Below are 16,905 nucleotides of genomic sequence, written 5' to 3' on the forward strand. Positions count from 1 at the left end.
GTGAGGAGGCTCAGCCAACTGGAGCCTGACTCCACCCAAAGGAAATACAGCAGCTTGTGACCATATAGAGTAGGATAGAGGGGCTGTAATGAGATGGGCTGTGGCCCTGCTAGGGCAGGCAAAGGATGTTGGAAGTTTGCCCAGGTAGACTCTGCAGAATTGGGGTGGGGGAGGTGTCACCTTGGGCCCTCAGAGGGGCACAGGGCCCAGGAAGCAATGTTAGGCAGAGAATGCCACATTCCTTAAGACTGAGGAAGGGACACAGGATGGAAACTGGGGGAGAGGAGTCCTGAGGAAAGGGCATTTCTGAAGAATTCACAAAACTGGCCATGAGAAAAGGAGTGAGAATTAACCATCTGCCAGGCCTACAGAGCAGGAGGCCAGGGATCAAGTAAGAACAGTGCTGGTCCCCTGAGCTTTCCCCTCTGCTGATTCTATCCTGCTGGGGAGAGGAATCAAAGGAGCCCAGCACATCCCTTTTTCTCAAAGGTGGGACAGGACTCCAGGCTTTGGTGGGAGATAGGGAGGGGACCAGAATTACTTTTGAATGAAGATGGAACTGCCCTCTTCTCCCTCTCACGTGCTCTTGCAGCTCCAGATTTCAGATAGGTCTCCCCCTTGGCCTGGATGACTCCTCAGCCTTCACCTAGAAGACTGGATCTTCTCCAGGGAACCTTTCTTCCCTGCTCACCATCACCGGGCTCTGGACTCCACACCCAAATCATGATTGCTTCCAGATCCAGCTGCCCCAGCGGGATGGTGAGCCTGTGAAGGCAGCGACCATGTAGGAAGGCAGCTGTGCTTGCCAGGCACCAGCAGCACATGTTAGCAACCACACAGGATGGCTCCCCAGGACTGCTACACCTGCACTCAGACCACTGCTCCATCACAGCCCTGGCTGAGAAAGTCAAGATGTGTGAGGAAGTGTGAGGGGATGCCTGGAGAAGAGACTGGACAAAGCAGAGGGGAGCAGGGGAGCCTGAGGCCTTTGAATCCACAGGGAGGAAACCTAGGGTCTAGCGACCAGGGCCCAGGTGTTCTGCCCCAACCTTAGCACCTATTGTGTGCCCAAAGCTTGACTCACACTATCTCAACATTATGATCATTGCGCAGATGAGCAATCTTTGCAGGGATTACAGGCTGGTCAGTTTTTTGAAGAGCCAAGATCATCTAGATCATCTGTGGTGACCTGTCACCCCAAGGCAGAGACAAAGCTATGGGCTGGTCACACTATGCACAATTTCTCCCATCTCCATACCTGCTCTTGGTGACCGAAGGAAAATACAAGTAGGACTGCCCAGTACTCACACGCCACATACACAGCTCTTATCTGACATCTGCGGTACAGACATCATCGCAGCCCGTGGCAGGAGCTAGAAAGCTGGAGCATGAGTTGGATTCTGTACCTGAGCCTCGCCATCCACCTGGTGGTGCAGACAGCCCTGGGTAAGTCCCTACCCTTTCCTGCGGGCACTGGGCAAGAGGGACACAAGGGACACAGGAGCAGACCCTCAACTCAACCTCTCCAAGGGGCAGCAGGGCAGAGACATTTAGACAATGTCTGCGCAGATGGTGGGCGGCAGCTGGTGGTATGGACATTTATCTTTTCAGTTTATAAAATATGTTTTATAATATATAATTTTGTATGTTTATAATTTATGACTTTATAAGTATATTCTTTATAAAATTAATATTATATAAAATCAATATTATATTAGTATATATGTATTAGTGTGTGTGTGTGTATGTGTGAATGTAACCATCATGTAACCACCAACCAGATTAAGACCGAGAACATTTCCAGCACCCCACATACCCCTTCCCAGTCAATACCCTCAAAGTAACCACTGTTATGACCTCTATCATAAATTAGTTTTGCCTATATAAAGTATCAACTTTTTTTTAATTTGAAGTAAAGTTTGCTAAAACCACTTTTAGCATTTTGGCACATTTTCTTTTAGTCTTTTTATTGCATATTTGTACATAGTTGTGATATTAGCATGAATACAATTTTATACTCTGATTTTTTCCATCTAAAATCTTACCATAAATAGTTTATAACTTAAGTTTATAGTTATATTTACTTTGCCTGGTCCCCAGATATAAATAATGCTTCCAGTACTCACTGTGGCATATATGACTATGATTCAGACAGGTCTTTGTTTTAATGCATTTCTGACTATATTCATAAGAGAGGAAACTGGAAGTGGAATTACTGAGTCAAAGAATGTGAACATTTTATGGCTCTTACATTTTGCCGAATTATTTTCCCAGGCTATTGTATCAATTTACCCTCCACCAACAGTATATGTGACTGTCCTTTTCATTGTATCTTTGCCAGAATTGAGTGCCATCATTTTTAATATATTAGGTGGAAATTGTAACTTCTGGTTTTAATTAGCATTTTATGACTACTAAAAATGTGGAATATTGTTTTCATAAGTGCTTCCATATGACCTCTGGGCAGCAGAGCTGGGATGCAGACGCCACATCAGCTCTTGTTCAGGGGTGTAGAACACTCTGCCACGTGCTCAGGTGCCCCCCAGGGGAGGGGGTGAGCACAGTAAGACACAGCTGTTTGGAGCAGAGCTCTGACATGAGATACCATGTGACCCTGAGCGACTTATATACCCCTTTGAACTTCAGTTTCTACATTTGTGTAGTGGGAAAATAGTAGTAGTTACTTTCTAAGCTTTTTAGGAGTAAGAAAGCATAGACGTGTTTGGCACAGTGCCAGGCTATAATACAGGATCGGTAAATCCTAGAAGTTGGCTATTCGATCATGAGTGGACCCAGAATTCAGGACAAATCTGGGTAATGTGACAGAACTTGGCCTCCTGGTTCTGGCCTCTGAGACCTCAAACTAGCCATGACCATCTCTGGGCCTCTAGGCCTCACCCAGCTCCTCCCAAGGCCATTGAGAACCCCACATGAGAGAACAATGTGAAAGTGCTTTGTAAACTGCAAAGAGCTACATCCAGAAGAGGTCTGAGATGGCCCCTTGCCCCTGCTGGCCTGCCTCCATGCCTGAAGGGCCACCATAACAACCACTCCTTTGTGCCTGGATATTGCTTATGTAAGGCCAGAGAGACCTGGGGACGTGGGCAGAGAGGTATTTTTGACCACCTGCTGCTGAGGGTGTGAAGGTGTGCTCTACTACACCAACGCCAAATACTATTCCAAAATCCAGTCGCATCAAAATCTCCTGGAGGGGGTTGTACATCTAATTTCCTGATGCAACCTTGAGATTCTCTTTCAGAGGGTGTGGGGTGGGACCTAGGAATCTAAATTCCCTGGAGTTTCCCCAGAAGATTCTGATGCACAATCAAGTTCAGTAGTATTTGGATCAGATTTGCTTTCTGTCACTTTGCAGGGTGAGCCCCAGGGAACCAGGGCACAGAAAAATTCAGTTTTAATAAGGGAGGAGGGGAAAGAAATGACAAGGGTGCTGAGGCCTCAGCAACCCTTGGCAACAGGAGTGGGGCAGGATGAGAGCCTAGAAGAAGAAGATGTGCCCATAAGCAGAGTATAAATTCAACTTTATACCTATTGCAAGAGCTAGCTATGGTGTAGGTATGCTTGTGGGGGGTGTGTGTGTCTGTGTGCATGCGTGGGTACATGTGCTACGTGAATATGTGGATACACTGAAACCTAAGTATAACTGTTTACATGCATATGGATGTATGTGTATGGGCATGCATTTAACTCTTGTATTTCTGCATGTTTCTTTACAAATATACCCATGTATGTATAAATTTGTATGTACATGTGAGTATTAATGCAAATGTGGATATGAGTGAGGATGCATATATGTGTGTGATTTATTCCCAGAACTATGTCAGGCAAATGTTAGCAACAAGATATAGTCATGTTAATATCTGACAAACAGAAATCAAAATAAAGAACATTTTGACATTAAATGATACATTAAATGACACAAAGAAAAATTATTCATGTAACAGACATGAGCTTTTATGCATCTACCGACATAGCTTTGAAATCTTAAATCAAATAACTAGAAAGAAAAATACTAAGAGGAACATACAGAAAAAATGGGCAAATATGCAGTTGCTGTGAAAATCTTGAAGCTGGTGCTGGTGCCCGTGGCAGATGGGCCAGTGTCTTTTTGGTGGTCAGGGTGACTCTTCTCTCTTCCTAGGTGCCTTGTACACCAAGAAGCCTCTAGTGGTTACAGAATATGGGACCCTCCAAGGAAAGCAGATGCAAGTGGGAAAGACACACATCAATGTCTTCCTAGGAGTCCCATTCTCCAGACCTCCTGTGGGTGCCCGCAGATTTGCTGCCCCAGAACCCCCAGAGCCCTGGGAAGGAATCAGAGATGCCACCACCTATGCCCCTGTGTAAGAGCCAGAGGACTGTTGGCTGGGAGGTGGGCAGACCCTAACGAAGGCGGTGAACCTATGCCTGCCTCTGGGCCAGGATTTGAACAACTCACTGAAGAAAAGTGCACTGTGTGGCCACAGGCAGGCCTGGGGACCATTCTGAGCCTCAGTTTTCTAATGAGGTGCCTGGTCCAGATGGTGTTTAAGGCGCTAATAATGCTGTTCTTGATTCTGTCATGGGAGAGCCCTGGGAAAGGAGGAGATGTCACTGACTGTACCCCCAGGAACTTCTGGGGAGCAGACTTCTCCTAAATGTGTGTGAGGAGCAGCACACACACACGCACACGCACACAGACAGAGTAAACCCTGTGCTCCTCTCTATTCCCTGGGGCTTGAGCCCAGGAACAAGCCCATATGGCAACACCAGCCCTTCTCTGCAGAAGGAGCTCCATGATGGGGAGGGCATGGTCTCAGTTTCAGTTTTAATGTCCGAGGGTCTTTTGCAACCTCTAGCTGGGCTCTCTGTGTCACATGAGTGTGTTTGGACAGTGGCTGCCCTTTGAAGCACTGGGCTTGGCAGTGTACTCAGAACAAGTATATTTACTGTTTGCTTAGGACATCGAGTAACACACTGTCCAGAACATTCTGTGGTGAACATTAACAATGTTCATCATCAGTTGGATAAAGTATTAGATTTAGAAAAATGTCTCCTGTAAGAACCTGGGAGTCAGTTGATATAAAAAACTACAACCACCACCCTGGGTGTCTAGTTGTTAAGAACAGATGTCCACTGTCAGAACATGAATGACTGTTACTGGAATACTGGAGAGTTGGTTGTTAGAACACTGTCCATCACTGAGAGAGGCTGAAGCATTCAGAACATTCTGTGACTGTTATTTGGAACTCCATGGATCAGGTGACTGAACATGGAATAACCATTGTTAGAACCCTGAGGATCAGGGGTTTAGAGGCTGGGATGTCCACTGCATAGAAGTCTGGGTGTCAGTTGTTGGAACATTGGCCATCATCTGTCAGACATTGACTGTGTGGAACACAGAGTGTCAGGTGTAAGAATTCGTGGATGACTTAGAACAGACTGTAGGGTGGTGGTTAGGGGTGGAGCAGGGAGAAAGGAAGCTGTTACAGAGATGGTGGCTTCAACCAGTGTAGTTACAGTGAAGGTGGTGGGAGTGGTCAGGCTCCAGATTTCTTTTGAAGGTAAAATTGACAGGATTTGCTGATGAATTGGATGTGATCCACAATGGAAGAAGAGTAATCAAAGATAATGACTAGTTTGGGGGCAGAGCAGCAAAGGGAATAGAGGTCCCATTGATTGAAATGGAGAAGACTGCGGCAAGAGCAGGTTTGGGCAAAACAAGAGTTCATTTGGGGGCATGCTAAGTCTGACATGTCTAATAGATGTCAAAGCGGAGACGTGGGGTAGGTGGTGGGAAATGGAAGAAGACTAGTCATCAGCATATCAATGGTGTGAAGCCATGGGCCTGGAAGACATTGGCTCAGGAAAGAACAATCAAGATGAAAAGTGAAATAAGGGTTGAGGCCTAGGGCACACTCCCATTTTGGCCTGGGAGAGGAGGAGGAGTCACCAATGAGGTGGTAGGAAAATCTGGACAGCGGGGTGTCACAGACTAGAGAAGGAAAGCTGTTCAAGAAGGGGAGCGTGGTCAACCATGCAGAGGGCTGCCAAGAGAAGTAAGATAATGACAGAAGTCATTGGTGATCTTGACAGGAGTGACTTTGAGGGTGGGTTGGGGACAGATGCCTCAGTTGCCTATAACAGCAGTTCTTGACTCTTAAAGAGCCCTGGCTTTCCTGTTGGGATGCTGGATGTGATTTATTGGACAGCATCCTAACATCAACATTAGTTGCTGCCGAGAATTCAAGCAAGAAAGGCCAAAGACAATCTGTAGAGACTCAGATTAGCTGCCTGCTGGTGACCCTGGGGAGGGCCTGGTGGGAGTGGAGGGAAAGGCAACTTGTTGAAAATTTGGCCCTGAAGGGAATAGAGGGATAGAATAGTTGCTGGAGAAGGTGGGTGGTAAAGGATAGGTTTGGACCAAGGTGTGCTGAAGTGCTGTTGGGAAGGGCTGAAAGGGAGCAGGTAACGCTCTAGGGTTGGGGAGGTAGGAATGAATTACACACACACACACTGAAGACCGGCTGGAGAAGGGAAGAAGGGAACAGAGGAATAGCTAGACAATGTGTCCTGCATCTAATCAATGGGCCCAGTCCCAGCTGTTATGAGAATAGCCACCCTCAGGGCTGGCTGGGCCAGTAGGGAGAAAAGGCAAGGTGACCCAGCAGCCCAAGCTCCGTGAGTATACCAGATGTTTACACAGAAAAACGCACAGGGTCAAGTGCCAGGAATCAGATGAATCCACCTCCATCCCTGCCCTTGGGCAGTAAAAACAACCAATCAAAATAACTCTAACCCAGCATCATAGTCAATGGTGGATAGGGCTTTGGGGAGCACAGATGGGGAAGTGCCCAGCAGAGAGGGTACCACTTAAGCTGAGCCTTAACTGTGAGTAGGAGTTTGTTGCGCAGAGAAGGCATTTGACAGAGAAGGAAGAGGCTTGGAGGTGGGAGGCAAGGGGTCATGTGTATTTGGAGCAAAGAGTGTCTGGGAAGGAGATGACTAGATGGAAAGGAGGGCCTGGGTCAGTGTAGGTGAATCTGGGCTTTATCCTGAGGGCAGGAGGAGGAGTCAGGGAAGGTTTTAAGGAGGGGAGTGACATGGTCAGATTTGCATTGTCTATCAGTCTCTCTGGTGAGAGTGTGGAGATGAATTGGAGGGGGTGTGAAGAGGTGGGGGCGCTGTCCTGGCCAGCGTGGTGGCAGCAGCCCTGAGATGGACAGAGAAATCCTATTCAAAAGCTGTTTGGGAGGTAGAAAAGAGACTGAGGGGAGAGTGGGGCATGAAAGACAAGGAGATGCACCCAGATTTCTGGCTTGATAGCTCCAACAGAGTCTCCAACAGGAGCAGGGAACTTACCCCCAGGCAGACCCATAAAGAGAGGCACAAGACAGGGGATGCCAACCTGCCTCCCATCCCTGAACCCTAACATTAATGGAGGCTGTTTGAACACGGATACACACACGCGCTTGCACATACACACACCAAATGCTGCCTGGATTTTGCTTTGGGTTCTATTCCCTCACAGTGGAACCTGGGTTGAAACCATTCTCCCCACTATCATTGTGGTACTGGGCTCCAACTCACATGGTGCCCACAGGTGCCTTCAGGAGTCCTGGGGGCAGATGGCTTCCATGTACTTCAACATGCACAAAACTTACAAGTTGCTGCAGTTCAGTGAGGACTGTCTGTACCTGAATGTGTACGCACCTGTGCGTGAGCATGGGGACCCTCTGCTTCCGGTGAGTACTGTGCCTTCAACCACGCACCTTCCCACTCGGGCACCCCAATGTCCCACTCAGGCCTCAGCCCTTTTCGCCCAGGTGATGGTATGGTTCCCTGGAGGCGCCTTCCTTGTGGGCTCCGCTTCCGCGTATGATGGCTCCGAATTGGCGGCCCGCGAGAAGGTGGTGGTGGTGCCTCTGCAGCACAGGCTCGGCATCCTGGGCTTCCTTAGGTGGGCAGCGCCTGGGGACCGAGCGGGCGACCCGGAACTGGGCCTCCTCTGGATTTGGGCTGAGGGCGGAGGAGGCGGGGACTGGTGGGCGTGTCCTGTGAAGGGCGTGATAGGGACGTGGTCTAGTGCTAGTAGGAGCTGCAGGGTGCTCCAGACCGCCTCAATGGGGTGGATCCCAATTATAAGGAAGGAGACACAGTGGTAAGACATAGTCACTGAGGGACAGGGCGGGGCGAAGCGGGATTCCCCAGCACCCAGGCAGGTATTAGGGCTCCGGACCCTGACCGTGAGCCCCGTGCACTCAGCACGGGCGACAGCCAGGCCCGCGGAAACTGGGCCCTACTGGACCAGATTGCAGCTCTACGCTGGGTACAGAAGAATATCGCAGCCTTTGGCGGAGACCCAGGCTGCGTGACACTGTTCGGCCAGTCATCAGGGGCCATGTGCATCTCGGGACTGGTGAGTGCAATGACCAGATAGACTCAAGTACAAACGCAAGTTAGCGTGTTCCGTGTTCTGCACAGATACATGTACAGATTTGCGTGTATCAGAACATTCCAGCCCACAGACCTGCCCTCATCCCTGCCATGGGTACCGCTGCTCACAGCCAAGGATGTTGGTTCCATTCAGGGGTAGCACTGATGAGAAAATCAAGTCAGCCCAGGAATGACAATGCTGAGAATATGGATACTCAGCCAATCTGTGGTGGGCCGGAAAGATCACTCAGCACCTCTTACCTCCCTACAGCCCCCCAGAGATCTATACCTGGAACAGAGCCCACCATCTGCCCTCTGGGCAGGGCTGGGGCTACAGACCAGAACTGAGAGTCAGGCCTGGGTTAGAGACTGGTCTTTGCTCCTGTCTCCTGAGGGAATGCTGACCTGAAGTGTGCCTGGAGTGTGAATGTAAGGTCAGGTGCCCTGTGAGGGACACATGGCTGGGAAGTGAGCACGGACCACATCACACAGGGCCTTGTGGGACCTAGAAATAATATTCAAACATTGAGCACATTCTGTGTGCCAGACACACTTCTAAGCACCTTAAGTGTAATTCATTCATTTAATTCCCTCAACAATCGAAGAGGAGTATTCCCTTTCTACACTCTGCAAAGAGAGACATGTTCTCCACTCTACAGATAAAGAAAGTGAGGCCCAGAGAAGTTAAGCAATTTTATTAAAAAATGTACTGGAGGAGGAGAGGGTATAGCTCAGTGGCAGAGTGCATGCCTAGCATGCACGAGGTCCTCGGTTCAATCCCCAGTACCTCCATCAAAAAAAAAAAAAAAAGAAAATGCACTGGAAAGCAGGGAAAGATTTTACGCAGAGAAGTGACAATCAGATGTGTATTTAGAGTTGGCTCAGTCTGCTGGAACTGGGTTAAAAAGAAGAACAGGCTTGGAGACCAACTTGCGGTGGGGACGGTATATCAAATGGGGGCTGGTTCTGAAATGGAGGTAGGAAGGATGGGCAGTAGAGGATGGTTGCAGAGTGATGCAGGAGGCCGAGTGGACAGAACTGGAACAGCAGCAGTGTGCGGAGGAGGGAAGGCCCCTGGGGCTAGTAGATGGTGTTGGGTGAGGGCCACCACATAGATGGGGACTGGCTGGAGCAAGTATAAGGCACATGAAGTACCCAAGGGACAGGATAGGGGATCCAGATAAAGTAGTTTCCCCCCAATTTGGGCAGCAGAGGAAGGCTAAGAACTACCAGTGCAAGTAACTGGGGCCGTGGGAAACATAGGGTACCCCTCCCACATTTCTAGCCCAGCAGCAGAGAAGGAAGACCTTTCTGGTTGTTATGACAGCAGGACCACTATAACACCAGATTCTCTCTGGGACCCCTGGGGCTCATTGCACAGACCAGGATAAGGATGCCCAGAGGCAGGAAGGCACTGGCTCTAGATCTAGGACTCCAACCCAGAACTCCTGACTCCTTCCCAGCTTCTGCCCTCTCTGGGCCTCTTCAGGCTGCCCAGCCATGGCCAGACAGGCACCCCAAACTGCCCAAGTGGTTCAGCGCATTCTCATGGGTGCCATACTCACCTCTCCTGCAGATGACATCACCCCTAGCCCAGGGTCTCTTCCATCGGGCCATTTCCCAGAGCGGCACCGCAGTACTCAAAGTCTTCATCACTCCTGATCCACTGAAGGTGGCCAAGGTGAGTGTCTCCTCTCCCCTAGGGCTCAGCAAGGAGAGGCAGACTGGGGGTACCCCCGAGCACTTCTTCTCTTCACAGAAGATTGCCCGTCTGGCAGGCTGCAGCCACAACAGCACAAAGATTCTGGTGGACTGCCTGAGGGCACGATCAGGGGCCGAGATGATGCATGTGTCCAAGAAAATGGTAGGCAGAACTTCCTTCCAGCTCTCTGACCTGGCTGCCTGCAAACCACCCTCCTGACCTGGTACCCAGCCGCCCCAGGGACTCTGCCTCAGGAGCACACTGGAGAGACTTCCTTTACCTCTGGTCCCCTTCTCTCCCCACAGAGATTCTTCCATATGAATTTCCAGGAAGACCCTCAAGAGGTGAGCAGTCCTCACTCTCTAATTTGAATACATATTTATTGTACACGTACTATATACTAGGCACCCAGGATACTCTGTGAACTGTTCAGGCCAAGACTCCTTCCCCTGTGGGGCTGATGTTCCAGTGGGGAGAGACAATAAACAGTATAAATAAATAAGTTATTCACCTCTTTAGAAGGTGATAAATGAATAGCAACAAAAGGAGCAGGGTAAGGAGGTTGGACATGTTGGGAGGAGTGGAATTTTAAATAGAAGGGACCGAGAAGGCTTAGCAAGGATTTTCAAGAGGTGTGAATGGGAATACCTTGTTGGGCGCATCCTAAGTCTGAGTAGCCTGATCCTGCCTGTGGCCGGTCCTCTCCCTGCCCTCCCCGGGGTCACCAAGCCTCAGCTTTTCCCCAAAGGGCCTGTAACTCGAGCAGTCTCGGGAGGGGGACCCGCTGAGCTGGGCACCCTGCACCGCATGGAGGCTCTGTCAGAGGACTGGCTGGAAACCCCCTTGTCTTATAGATTGTGTGGTTCATGAGCCCCGTGGTGGACGGCGTGGTGTTCCTAGACAATCCTGTGGAGCTCCTGACCCGGGGGCAGGTTGCACCTGTGCCCTACCTTTTGGGTGTCAACAGTGTGGAGTTCAGTTGGGTCTTGCCTTTTGTAAGTGAAAGGAGGGGTGCCCACCACAGTGGGGGTAGCAAAGGATGTCTCTTGGGTAGTGCTGGGCACCAGATCAGATCCCAGTGGCCTCTCTGGAGACGCCCAAGGGCTTGGGAGCCTCCTATAGACCCTGTGTAGTAAGAGCTGGCCAGGAATGATGGGGGGAAAGAAGTGTAGTCTCTTGGAGGCTTGGGGGCTGCAAGTTTTCAGCTTGTCATTTGGATGTGTCCTTGTGTCCATTCCTTAGTCTCCAGGCAGCTGCAAATCTCGGCATTCTGCCTGCTCCTGGGTCAGGGTGGATGCCCCAGCTCAGGGGGAATCCTCCCAGCCCCTACATCAGCTCTGACCCAGGTGGTAGTGAGGGACAGGATGGCAGCAAGAATGTGGGAAAGGTGGGGGCTCTTCCTGGGCTCTGTGCTCTGAGAACTTACCATTTACTTGGGCAAGAGCCTTGAGGCCTCGTGTGGCGCTGGCTGGAATCCCTTCTGATGTTTGAGCCTGGCCCACACCTGGGCCCTTTTCTTACGGAACAGATCATGAAGTTCCCACTAAACAAGCACTGGATGAGAAAAGAAACCATCACGAAGTTGCTCTGGAGTACCAGCACCCTGTTGGTGAGGGGCCCTGCTGTCAGGGGTGCTCAGTTCGGTTGGACAAGGCTGACCCCTTTTCTTACCTAGTAGTTACTCTTCACAAAGGGCTCCCAGCCAGGGCGGAAATCTTTCTTGGGGGGCATGGGGTTTGGCATGGGACCAGGTGGCTGCTGGTGGGCAAGGCGCCCCAGGCTTCCTCAGGGACATGGCAGGCGGTGCTCATGCAGCAAAAACACAGGGATAAGCCTCACCCAAGAGGGAGAACTTTCCAGGAAGCCCCCCTTTCTCCCTGACTTCAGGCCAAAAACTCCTGGGGGTGTTGAGCCTGGGCCCAAGTCACTGGTGTGCCTACCATTGGCCCAGCTGGCACCCTACACCTCAGGGTGAGTGTGGCTTCCTCATCTAGAATGTCACCAAGGAGCAGTTACCATTGGTGGTGAAGGAGTACCTGGCTGATATCGATGACCATGACTGGAAGAGGTTACGAAACCACGTGATGGACCTAGCTGGGGACGCTACCTTTCTGTACTCCACATTGCAGGCTGCCCGCTACCATCGCAGTATGTGGGGTCCCCAAGAGTGGCCACACCGCGTCTACACATGCTGCTTACAACTGGGCTTACCGAGTGCTCACCTATGCTCTTTGTACCTCTAGACTGGTGTAGGATTCCAAGTGGCCACAGAAGAGGCAGTGTGCTGGCAACTGTGAGAGAAGAGGGGCTGTTCGCTAGGGCTGAGGAGGGCAAGGCCAAAGCTAGTCCAGAGGAAACAGGCTAGAGTGATTAGGGAGGGCCTCCTGGCTGAGAGGACAGGCATAGGGGCACCTTGGAGATCCAGCCCAGGCCGACTGGGGCTTGAGGAACATGTGGGTGAGAGGTCAAAGGTGGGGCTGGAGAGGATAGACACTGAAGAACTTTATAAATGCCAATGGGAGAAAAGAAAAGTTCAGAAAAGGGTAGAGGAAGGCTTCCATTTTCCTTGCCACAGTCTCATGAATTAAGTTTTCACACCCCAGTCTGCAGATGAGGAACTGCAGCTCAGAGAGGTTGAGTGACTTGCCCCAGGTCACATGGCTAATGAGCAGTGCAGATAGGATTCAAATCTGCTCCCTGGGTTCTGAAGCCCAGGCTCTTTGCCCTGCTTGATGCAGGTGGGTGGGATGCATGGGGTGGATGAGAGGCCCAGGTGGAGACTTTTCCTGCAGCCATGCTCAGTTTCCTTGTCCACAGATGCCGGCTTCCCTGTCTACATGTATGAGTTCAAACACCATGCCCCCAGCATCATTATCAAACCCCGCACTGATGGGGCAGACCACGGGGATGAGATGCACTTCATCTTTGGCATAGTCCTCTCCAAAGGTGCTAAAGACCCACCTAACACCCTCACTAGGTGTCTAGTCTCCACACCTTTGTATTTCACAACCGCGCCCCCACCCTCCGTTGCTAACCACAGGGAGCTAGCCAATTCCTAATCTGGAATGCCCTCCCAGATGCAAGCCTCCCAGTGTGGAAGCAACAGGATGGGATGTCAGCACCCTATGCTCTGTTCCAAATGCCACATTCTATTCCACCTCCAGGCTATTCCTCAAGGAAGGAGAAGGCGCTGAGCCTCTGGATGATGAAATATTGGGCCAACTTTGCCCGCACAGGGTGAGTCTGTTCCCCCAGCACATCTGGGCAGGCTTCCTAACCAGCGCTAGACCCAATGGCCAGCTGCTTCAGATATTTGTCCTTGTGTCCCACAGGAAATGCATGATCAACCCGAGCAGAATGCCCCTTTTCCCTCACTATTCCCGTCAGTCACCAGGTCCTAAATGTCCCTAAAATATGTCCCTCTTTGTCCCGTGACCATACTCTTCATTCTCTCCAGCATTCCTGTCAGTGACTGCCAATGCTCTCTTGTGCCCAGCCCCAATACTGGGAGATGGAATTCAAGGATATTGTAGACATGACCCTCATCTTCCAGCGGCTTGCTAATGTTTAACAAAAACATTAAATTATAATCTGGTATAATTAACTGTGCTGGGGGAGCAGAAGTCACATTGAGAGCATAGAGAAGGTGTCTGACCGAGCTGGGGTCGGCAGGGAGTGCTTCCTGGCGGAGACAACATTTGAGCCGAGCTTTTAGCTAGCCTTGTGACTAGTTTCCCATCTCCACATTCTCTCTCCTTTCTATCCATCCTCCTTATAAACACTCAATGGACCTTTCCGAAATATCATCTGACCAAGTCATTTGCCTGTTTAAAACTCTTCACGGCTCCCCTCTGCCCTCAGGTAAAGTCCCATCCCCTTAGCTTGACACAAAAATCTTCAAAACTTTCCTGTGTCCTCTCCTCTCCAAATCCATCCTCTTCACACACTTCATGTTTTTACCTAACCCTATCCTTCTGCTTCCTCTAAAAGCCCTGTGCTTTCATACCTCCAAATCTGCACATTCTGTTCCCTCTGCCTAAAAGGCCCCTCCCCACCACACTTTCTTCCTCTTTCTTAAAGATATGTCTAAATATCATCTCTGTAAAGCCTTCTTGGACCCCAACTCCCAAAGAGAAAGTGAATGAGGAAAGGGTAAGAGAAGGAGGCAGGATGAAGATAAGCACAAATAATCTTCTCTCCGTCCTCCTGGGCAGAAACCCCAATGGTAAAAAGCTGCCCTACTGGCCACGCTATGACAGAGATGAGAAGTACTTGCAGCTGGATTTAACCACAAGGGTGGATGAAAAGCTCAAGGAGGAGAAGATGGCCTTTTGGATGAGGCTGCACCAGCATGAAGGACCTGAGAAGCAGGGCAGTTCTGAGGGTGGCTCTGCAGGAGGGAGCCTTAGGGATTGTCCCACCACCCAGGCCTTGGGGAAACTGGCCACAGACACATCTAGGACAAGTGTCATGCCCTCCCCATGAGCCTCCCGGAGGCTCCCTGTTGCTTCCAGGTCAGAGGCAGAGCCTTAGTCTGTTTGGGGCCCTGAACCATTCCCTTCAGCCTGACATCCCATGATGCTCACCTGTCTCACTGACCATCAGGTTAGTCCAGGCCCTTTCACTGCCATACTGTGGGCTACCAGTTCTCAGAACAAATGCTTCTCTCCCTTCTCCAAATCCTTCCACCCATTAAGGTCAACTTGAAGCCACTTCTTATGGGAAGTCCACCCAGAATGCCACTGCCCCTATCATTACACCAGCTTGGATTTACTATTCATCTCACTCAACCTTGTGCCTGTTCACATTGGCCTGAGCCCTTGGGCAGGTTATATGTTACAAGAAGTGAAGTTTTGATAGCTTGAGATCTTCTCCCCCTTCCTACACATCTCCCGCAGGGCTCCTCCAAAGCCAGGGATGGTCCTCAATAAAAACATGTTGACTTGCCCTGAATTTCTCCTTCTGTAAAATGGATGGATGAACCACATGGTTTCTCTATTTGAACCCTCAGAGGAAGGGAGCATTGCTGCCTTCTCCTTGTCGGGCTGAGCCTGCTATTCTACACTCAGTCAAGGGGAGCTGCCGCAAAGTTGCCTGCACTGCAGAGCACTTAGTTATTTTTCTTTATTGTGTCAAGTGCACCGCTCCGGACATCCACACTCCGTGCTCACTTGTCCACTGGATTAGGTTTTGGTGCTGCATCCAGATTCCTCACTCTCTGGCCTCTCTTGCAGCCTGACCTGGGCATACCCCAGCCTGTCCCACAGGTTTTTTTTTGGGGGGAGGTTGTGTGGTAAAATGTACGTAACATAATATTTACCATTTTAACTATTTTAATTTGTGACATTCAGTGCATTCACATTATCATCACTACCATCCATCTCCAGAACTTTTTCATCATCCCAAACTGAAACTCTATCCTTCAAACAATAACTCCCTATTTCCCCCATCTCCAGATCCTGATACCCACCAATCTACTTCCTGTTCTATGAACTTGAGTACTCGAGGTACCTCATATAAGTGAAATCATACAATATTTAACCTTTTGTGTCTAGCTTATTTCACTTAGCTTGTCTACAGGGTTCATCCATATAGTAGCATATGCCAGAATTTTATTCCTTTTTAAGACTGAGTAATATTCCATTGTATGTATATACCACATTTTGCTTATCCATTTGGCTGTTGATGGACATTTGGGTTGTTCCTACCTTTAGGTTATTATGAAAAATGCTATGAACATTAGTGTAGTGTCCCACGGGTTTTATGTCCCAAACTACAATGTTGATTAGGTTCTTTATCAGTTGTCTCTGAGACAACTGGAGGCTACAGAGACCCATGAGGGGAGAGACTCCATTCCCCAGCATTTAAGCCCCAAAAGCAAAGGGCTAGTTGGAGGAGGAGGAAGATCCCCTTTCAAACAAACGTTTGTCTTCACAACAATGCTGTCACATGGATTTTATTATCCCTATTCTACTGATAAGGAAACCAAAGGAGGAAACATAAAAGGTCCTGCTCAAGGTCATGAGCTAGTCATGGCAGAGTGAGAATCTGACCAGGCCTGACTCACCCTGATACCTCCATCCAGACCTGGAACAATCCCTGAGGGAGGGTAGCCTCCAGAGGATGTGTGACAGCTCCATTTTCAGGGGAGGCACAGCCAGCCGAAAATACCTACCCACCTCTAACCAAGGGAGAGGCAGCTAAACAGCCACTCATCGGTGGGAGCCAGAGTGAGGACTGGAAGCTCAGACCCTGGAAGGTGGTCCTGGGCAACCTATGCAGAACTCAGCAGGCACTGGCTGAAGTCTAGCTGGGCTTGATTCACACCACTGCCTATAGGGGACATCCTGTCCTGGGGGTCCAGAGGTCTGATCCCAGGCTGGTCCAGGCCTACTTCTGTGCGTCGCTCAGTTATTCCCTCCTCAGGTTCTCTCATACAGGTCTGAGGAAGGGAGCTTCTCAAACAGCCACCTACCCAGAGGCTATCCTCTCCCAAATTAGAGAGAATGCAGCTGAGTGGGAACCAGAGACCAGCCTGGCTGCGGCAGATGCAAGAATCAAAAAGGACTCTCAGGGAACTCTAGGATCTTCTCTAGGAATTTAAGCCTGCAAAAACTCTTGTGGGCAGCCTGGATGGTGGGCTGGGCCCCTGCCTCCCACAGTCCCTGCCCCATGTGCTGGAAGGATACCTCTCTTCCTGTCTGCTCCTTCCCAGATGGCACCGCTGGACGAGGAGTTTGGAGAGGGCTACCTGCTGCCCTGTCTCCACC

The 16,905-nt window shown here is 50.0% G+C and overlaps 1 protein-coding gene across 4 annotated transcripts; it reads left to right on the forward strand.

Moving 5' to 3' along the window:
• The first annotated feature begins 1,253 nt into the window (after positions 1-1,253).
• Positions 1,254-15,298, forward strand: CES4A (carboxylesterase 4A). 4 transcript variants are annotated; one of them, XM_072967509.1, is made up of 14 exons: positions 1,256-1,446; positions 4,160-4,361; positions 7,601-7,742; positions 7,824-7,957; positions 8,263-8,416; positions 10,010-10,114; positions 10,196-10,297; positions 10,441-10,479; positions 10,990-11,130; positions 11,664-11,744; positions 12,130-12,283; positions 12,953-13,081; positions 13,300-13,372; positions 14,350-15,296. In XM_072967509.1, exons 1-14 carry the CDS (start codon positions 1,389-1,391, stop codon positions 14,618-14,620), a joined length of 1,785 nt encoding a protein of 594 aa, XP_072823610.1. In that variant the 5' UTR covers positions 1,256-1,388; the 3' UTR covers positions 14,621-15,296. The 4 variants fall into 4 exon arrangements, with proteins under 4 accessions (XP_072823611.1, XP_031536540.2, XP_072823610.1 ...); XM_006203762.4 differs by having other exon boundaries at positions 1,374-1,446; positions 10,193-10,297; positions 14,350-15,297; XM_072967510.1 differs by lacking the exon at positions 12,953-13,081 and having other exon boundaries at positions 1,254-1,446; positions 10,193-10,297; positions 14,350-15,298.
• The last annotated feature ends 1,607 nt before the right edge of the window (positions 15,299-16,905 follow it).

Source organism: Vicugna pacos, chromosome 9, assembly GCF_048564905.1.
Source record: "Vicugna pacos chromosome 9, VicPac4, whole genome shotgun sequence".
Lineage (NCBI taxonomy): Eukaryota > Metazoa > Chordata > Mammalia > Artiodactyla > Camelidae > Vicugna > Vicugna pacos.

What these genes read in the sequence shown, in the direction of transcription:
- CES4A (XM_031680680.2), top strand. Translation starts at nt 1,389, where the DNA reads ATGAGTTGGATTCTGTACCTGAGCCTCGCCATCCACCTGGTGGTGCAG. An exon ending in CCATGTGCATCTCGGGACTG is followed by an intron (nt 8,417 to 10,009) that starts GTGAGTGCAATG and finishes CCTCTCCTGCAG; the next exon opens with ATGACATCACCCCTAGCCCA. An exon ending in TCAGTTGGGTCTTGCCTTTT is followed by an intron (nt 11,131 to 11,663) that starts GTAAGTGAAAGG and finishes CTTACGGAACAG; the next exon opens with ATCATGAAGTTCCCACTAAA.